General features: G+C 47.6%; 1 protein-coding gene across 1 annotated transcript; it reads right to left on the bottom strand.

The window, feature by feature from the left end:
• Window positions 1–3746: 3746 nt before the first annotated feature.
• Window positions 3747–4765, bottom strand: LOC127314641 (germin-like protein 8-11). Its single transcript, XM_051345146.2, has 2 exons — window positions 4602–4765; window positions 3747–4490 (listed from the first exon to the last, which is right to left on the bottom strand). Exons 1-2 carry the CDS (start codon window positions 4717–4719, stop codon window positions 3934–3936), a joined length of 675 nt encoding a protein of 224 aa, XP_051201106.1. The 5' UTR covers window positions 4720–4765; the 3' UTR covers window positions 3747–3933.
• Window positions 4766–6751: the final 1986 nt, after the last annotated feature.

Below are 6751 nucleotides of genomic sequence, written 5' to 3'. Positions count from 1 at the left end.
CAAACAAGAGGCATCATTGGACAGCACTGAAGGAAGGCGACCACATGGCATGGCGAGTGAGGGAGTAGGAGTCAGCCTATAGCATCACCCATATGGGAAATGACTGCGGCCCGCCTGGCCCAGATCGGACCTATATTGGGCATGAGCACCGCCGATATGACAAGCACGCCGCTCAACGCAACCCTCAAGCCTCCAGTCGCACCATTGCATGACCTCCCACCTGCCAACTCGCTGCTGCTCGCCACCTTCATCGTGACCCTCTGCCATGCGGACTCTCCGCGTGAAGAGGAGACGACGGGCGTTTGCCCACCTTGCGCATCACCTTTGACGGCCGAGCACTGCCATCACCGTCAGCGCCAGTGCCAGCAACGTCTAGAGGACTCGGGATCTGGGGCTTTTTAGGGTTTGGGGGTGTCCTCCGGATCCGCCCGCGCGAGGGGCCTGGGACGGGGAGGTTTCGCAACTCATATGTGAAGAGATTGTTTTGTTCCACTATGTTCCCAACAAAATTAATTAACATCTGTTCAAGAAAGAAAAGGCGCATGGAGAGTTGTGGTGCTACTCAACCTGAGGGTAAAGGATTTTGGCTAAATATTTTTCATGTTCTGCATGCCAAATTCATTTCAGGGGAACAAAGTTGTCCCCGTGAGTTCACCAGTACTCTTCCGATTGTTTGGACATCCCTGGACTAGATGAGTGGCGAACATTTCGTCTTGCCCGCTCTCGCGAGCGGCAGGGCGAAACCCTAGGCATCACCGACTCCTCCCACACTTCTTCTCCTCCCTCCCTCGCCACCGCTAGCAGGCGTTGCAGGACAAAGCCCCGAGGCGGCGGCGGCGAGGCCTCTCCTTCCCCCTCGCGCGGCAGTGGCAGCGCGGGCCAAGGCAGTCGCCGGGGGCGCCATGCTGGTCGGTAGGCACGGTGGCTCGTTTGCGGTGTGGAGGCTTCATGTGTTGGGCGTGCTCACGGTGGTGGCGGCGATTCAGTGCGGTCGACGGCGGGTGACACACACATGGGCCCAGATTGAACTGAGGCGGGCCGATTCCGACCCGACGCAGGGGCATGATCGGCCATGGCGGCGGTTACGGGCTGACATTCTGATGTGGCCGGGCAGGGTGGCCCTCTGGCTGCCGTGCGCAGGGGGGAGGGTCCCCGGGCCCTTGTGCTTGCCCGCCTCCATCCCAGATCCTAGACGCTGGTAGCCATGGGGGCAGCTTATCGTCGATCTGGAAGGAGATCCCTTCTTCGGCATCTCCGGTCGCCGGAGACCTCATGGCGGTGAATACCGGTGCTTCTCAGTGTCGTAGGGTCGCTTTGCGTGGTTCCCAGGTCGGCGGCTCTGGATGGTGGGTGGCGGCGTCGATCGGAAGGCGGGTGGCACTCGGTGGTGTTGGCTGGTCTTCTTGGTCGTGTGAACGGCGAGGAGCTAGCGGAAGTCTTTTCGCGGTGTAGTGGTGCCCTGGCGCTCTCTATGTCTGTTTTGTTGATGTCTCCATGGTCCTTCTTCTCCACGCTAGATCCGGCTCAGATGGTCCTCAGACTGACTGATTTACATCCGTGCAAGGCGTTCAGGTGGGTTTCCAGGGGAAACCCTTGGCTGGCTTTGTCAGCCACATCCGCAATAATGACTTCGGTCGTTGTTCTCCTTCTTGCAGGGCGGATGAGGTTACCTTCCCTCTCCCTTCCCCTCCACCCGGGTGAAAACCTAGGCTTTGGATGAGCTACAACGGCGCTCCGTGTCATTCTCCTCCTTGGAGGCGCCTCTTTGGGATGAGGGGACAGAGGGGTCGACAGTATGGAGTCAATGACGGTGGTGCGGTTTGGGCATGGTGCTGGCGAGGTCGGAGGCGCTTTCCAGCAAGTCCAAAGCTTTTTGGTGCTAAACCACTTCTCTGTTCTGTGTTTGTTGGTGGGTCGACACCCTCGAGCCTGGGTGAGGAGGGAAGGGCCCCCCTCCGGCAGCAGCACGGCAAGGTGGTCTTCGAGCCGGTTTTTCATCCTTTTGGTGCTTGTGCTTCCCCTCTTCGCTTGGCCCGTGTCCCTTCCGTTCGTGGCAGTTTTTCGTGGCTTGTTCAAGATGGTGTTTCGATGACGCGGCTTCATGGAATTCGGTTCTGAGTGCCAATGTGCAGTTTCCACCACAGCAGAGGTTGGGCAGTCTAGGGACGTAGCTTAATTCCTGCAATTGTCCAATCCTGCACTCGATATGTAGGGGCGCTCCAGGACTTGATGTTGTTGCTTCGGTCCTGCTTGCGGCGCCCGTTGCTTATAGTTTTTATAGGGCTTTGCTTTTCTTTTAAACTTATTCAAATGCGTGTAAGCAACACCGTTATATCCTAACAGGTTGAGGGCTTTATTAATTTAAACTCGTGCTCTTTGGACCTTTTATCTATAAAAACCAGTACTCTTCCACGCCTAGCGGGGGCACTTCCGGCGGAAAGTTTCATTCTGTCAACAAACATCTGGATTTTTATAGCGATGGATTGAGACCATTGGCAAATGGCAACAGAACAAATCAAGTTGATTCTGGAAAAAACGAGGAAGTCATGTAGAAATCGACTAGAAGACTGAAATAGTCTCTTGCTGGTTACTTGTGTTCAGCAATTTTCTTTTGTCGACCTTTCAAAGTAGTTTATTTTCCTAATATTTTTCTATCATACTAATACAACTGACATGTGAGGTAATGCCTGACTATGGAGCTACTATATGTCTATATCTATGCAGTACCAACAAATCTTACGTGGTCTCTTTGTAAGCATGGTGCATGCATATCAGCGGCATTCCAATTAATGTCGTGGCTTCCTCCAAGTAATTAACCACACTCTTATATATTTCTTCATTTAATGGCATGTCATTCCTATTTTTATGACATGGACACAACCATATCTTACTTCATTTAATGACATGTTATTCATAAAATTACTTAGTTGGCAATGCATGTAGTTTCATGTTACTACATTCGTTACCCCCACTATGAGTAACCTAAGAGAAATTATGACCGAGTAAACGTTTAATGACCTTATTGATCAGGCCTTCTTCGTCACTTCGGCTACCCTTCTCAAGAGTATTGGTGTGGATTGAGTGTGATTGGGAACAATTTTGACTTATATCGGATTTAATTTTCCTCAAACCATGCAAATGTCCTCCGAAACATGTGAAACCGTCTTAATGTGATGACAATATGACCTCTCTTCTAATCTTCACTTAGGTAATGTGTCCTATAGTATTTTACATATTTCTTAGCCTACATGACACATATATAATGAAAAGAGACAATCATCCCAATACATCATACTCCCCCGATTTGGTCTATAAAGCTCGCTAAAAAAATATGAAAATTCCAAGAAAACAATAAGAGACATTGTCAAGAGACAGTGCACAGATAAATTGGATCAGGTGCATTCCTGCATGAATGAAATTATCCACCTCGGTTTTTGTTGACACAATCTCTGTTAACTACTATATTGTCTTCTCGCGGTTTTTGTCGTACAAGGAAATAACATAGAAAATAACTTGCATCATATTTCCATAAATTGCATGCATGTATACAGAACAACATGTTGTCCCAATGTTGTTTTCTGTACTTCGTTCCCATGTGTCTTATATATGTACCATTGCATCATATTTGCAACGGTCAATGTCAAACTTATATTAAATTAATAATGAAGTTGGTTTGCTTTGGAACAAGAAAAACAAAGTTTGTTTTGTTTCTTTTATCAGGATAAAAAACACATAAGATGGGAGTATGACAAAAACCAATAGTATCAATTATTCAAAAGGAGGAAATACATTCATACTCACAGACACACACACTACCATGTCATATGTAAACTTTCTAAATGCAACTTAAGATTGCACATATAGGTAGAAACTAAAGCTAGCCATTTGCACACTGCAAATGTATATCTTCCATGAATTCAAGCAAGGTATGACTTAGTAGTGGTTGTTCTCCCAGAACTGAGCCTGGAGCCAGTCTATCGTATTCTTCTCCACCTGAAATGCCTTGGCAAGAACATCATCCGAAATTGGTGGCTTCGATCCAAACACCGCGTTTGCAATGGTGATAGCCCCTGGGTTCTGGCTACTGAGCGCAGCAATTGCAACCGCTGGCTTGTAGGGATTGGGATTGAACTGGAAGTGGATCAGCCCCACAGGGAACACAAACACGTCTCCTTTGTTGAGCACCTTGGAGAGGAACTTGTTTTCCGGATTGGACGTGACAAAGCCAACATACAATGTCCCCTCAAGCACTGTCAAAATCTCGGTGGCACGAGGGTGCGTGTGTGGTGGGTTCTGACCTAAGGGTGCATAGTCAATGCGCGCTAGTGAGATGCCTAGAGTGTTGAGGCCACCGATCTGCATAACGTTTATCAAGGTGACATTGGATCCAACCTTGTTGGTCATCCTAGGCTTGTCAAGGTTGGCTGCCTTGAAGAAGTCATCTGCATTGACATCCATCGGGTTCTTGCAAACAAACCCATTTACAAGCACTGCATACATAGGAGACGCGAACTGTAAGTATATATGGATTTTTTTTCTTTGCTAGTTCAATGCAATATAATTGGTAATAACGGGACAAAAAGTCATGAAGTAAATAATACCTGGAGAATTCTTGTCCACGACACAAAAGTCTTGGAGTGGACTAGGATCAGAGGCTATGGCCTGCCATGAAATCAAGGCAAAAAGAGCGAGGACAAGGAAGGATGAAGAGGAAGCCATTTGTTTCTGGACTGTTCGGTTCGGTTTATCTAGTGTTGCTGCGTGTGGCCGGTCATTTAAAGATGCAGGGGGTGAATGTTTTTATAGCTGCAGCAAGCAGTGCGACCACATGAGCAGCAGAAGGAGTCCACTAGAACCGTACAACGGATGGAAATGGTCTCAGCCTCTCAGGCTGCTTGAACGTGCTGATTAAATTATTTCGCGTCAACTTTTCATGTTTCGTTTGAATATGTCTAAGGCACGGTTAGAAGCAAGGTAGTGGATACGGTTTATGTCTAAGGTTACTAAGATATGTGATGACCTAGTAAAAAAGTTATCCGACGACTGAGTATTATTTATGTCGCACTTTCCGGCTCTACCAACTCGCCACAATGCATTCACGGTGGTTCCACGAAAGGTCACCATCGATCATATTGCGTGGATGAAGGTTTCATGCATGAGAAAAAAGTGAATACGCCTGCATGAGTATTGTATTGTGCTAGAATTCACAAGCTTTGTCATTGACCTTATCAGATAGTAGTATACTACTACTTGATCAGCATTTTCTTGGAGCATGAGTAGATCAAACCTACTCCGTGGACGAAACCGTCCAGATCGGTCGGAAGAAGAAGCAAACTCATAAACGATCATTTTTTTCTTCACTTTTCCAGGTTATCGTCACCTGCCACCTTGCTAGTACGTACAGTTCCTCACGAGTATTTTGAAAGTGATTTTCCCACGACACTACTCATAGCCAAGATAAGACAGTGCATCATTTTTTTTTTCATTCCTGCTCCGAAAATAATGTTCTGATGTGTTGTCTGACAACACAAAACTTGATTTCAGTGCCAAACTGGTCGTGCCGGTGAAAAATGTCGGCAATAAGCTATCCGGCATGATAAAATTTTCCGTTGGCAATTTTTTTTTAACATACATAGATGCAAGGAGCTTCCTCCCTCCATGGCAACCTGGGGAGAAACCCTAACTAATCTCCCCTAGCCGCCACCCCATCCTCCCCTTACCCTTCCTCTGCCGTACCTAGAGGCGGCTGCCGGTGAAGGGGACGACTGAGCCCAGGCGCTTCGCGGCCGTGACGTGGCTGCGGCTGGAGGGGCAGTGCTCGGCGGCGGCAAAAGCAGATGTAGTTGCTTCTCTTAGTGGTGCAGAGTCTCTCGGACGGCTTCATGGGGACGGCTGTCTAGCAGCGTGTTGTGTCGTGGATTCAGATACCGGAGAAAGGAGCTCCCCTTTGGTTCGGCGGGGCCGCAGAGCATGGTAAGCTCGATCGACGGTCGAGACGCTGCTCATGATCACACATAGAGACATAGATTTTTTTACCTAGGTTCAGACTACGATGTGCGAAACCCTACATCTTACAACTATGCTGTAGATGGTGGATCTGAACCGATAAAGTGTTGTTCCCAGGGAAGGGGCTCCTGGTTCCTTCCCTTCCAAGCCTCCCTCATCTTTGTAACGTAAGCCTCCTTACAAAGAGTTCTAATTAATATTATAAACTTGAGTATATTTGGTCACTTATCTCTTTGTATTGATTGGTGTTTAAATACACTGCCCCGTCAGCCGAACTAAGCTGACGCAAAAAATAAATCCAGTTAGGGCATGCAATGGTTGATAGGACCGTCTTATGTAAACTATGGCATGTAATCTAGATATGACAAGATATGACAGTAAAACATGATATGCAATAGGGTATTTTTTAGTCTTATCTCTGGTAAATTCTAAATATGTGGTGAGAGACATTACGCTAAGAGATGATTTCTTCGCTAAGAGAAGGTAGAGTTCTTTTTTGATTTTCTCTTTCCTCCACAACAACATTTATCCTACGTGGCATTGCTAAAATATCACCATTGTACATACCCTTAGTATGCCTAGACAGTAGGGGCGCCTTTGGTAGGTTAGACGCCTCTTGGCTCGCATTGGCCCAGAAGATTTCAGCCCGTTTGGTTGCCTGAAAGCCCTTCATGTTGTGGTCCAAACGGTTCTCAAAGCACCATCGGGACAAGCCCTGGAGGAACGTCCGAATCGGCAGTTTCCA

Source organism: Lolium perenne, chromosome 7, assembly GCF_019359855.2.
Source record: "Lolium perenne isolate Kyuss_39 chromosome 7, Kyuss_2.0, whole genome shotgun sequence".
Taxonomy (NCBI): Eukaryota; Viridiplantae; Streptophyta; class Magnoliopsida; order Poales; family Poaceae; genus Lolium; species Lolium perenne.
The sequence above is the reverse complement of the archived record's forward strand: the minus strand, read 5'-3'. Positions and strand labels throughout refer to the sequence as shown.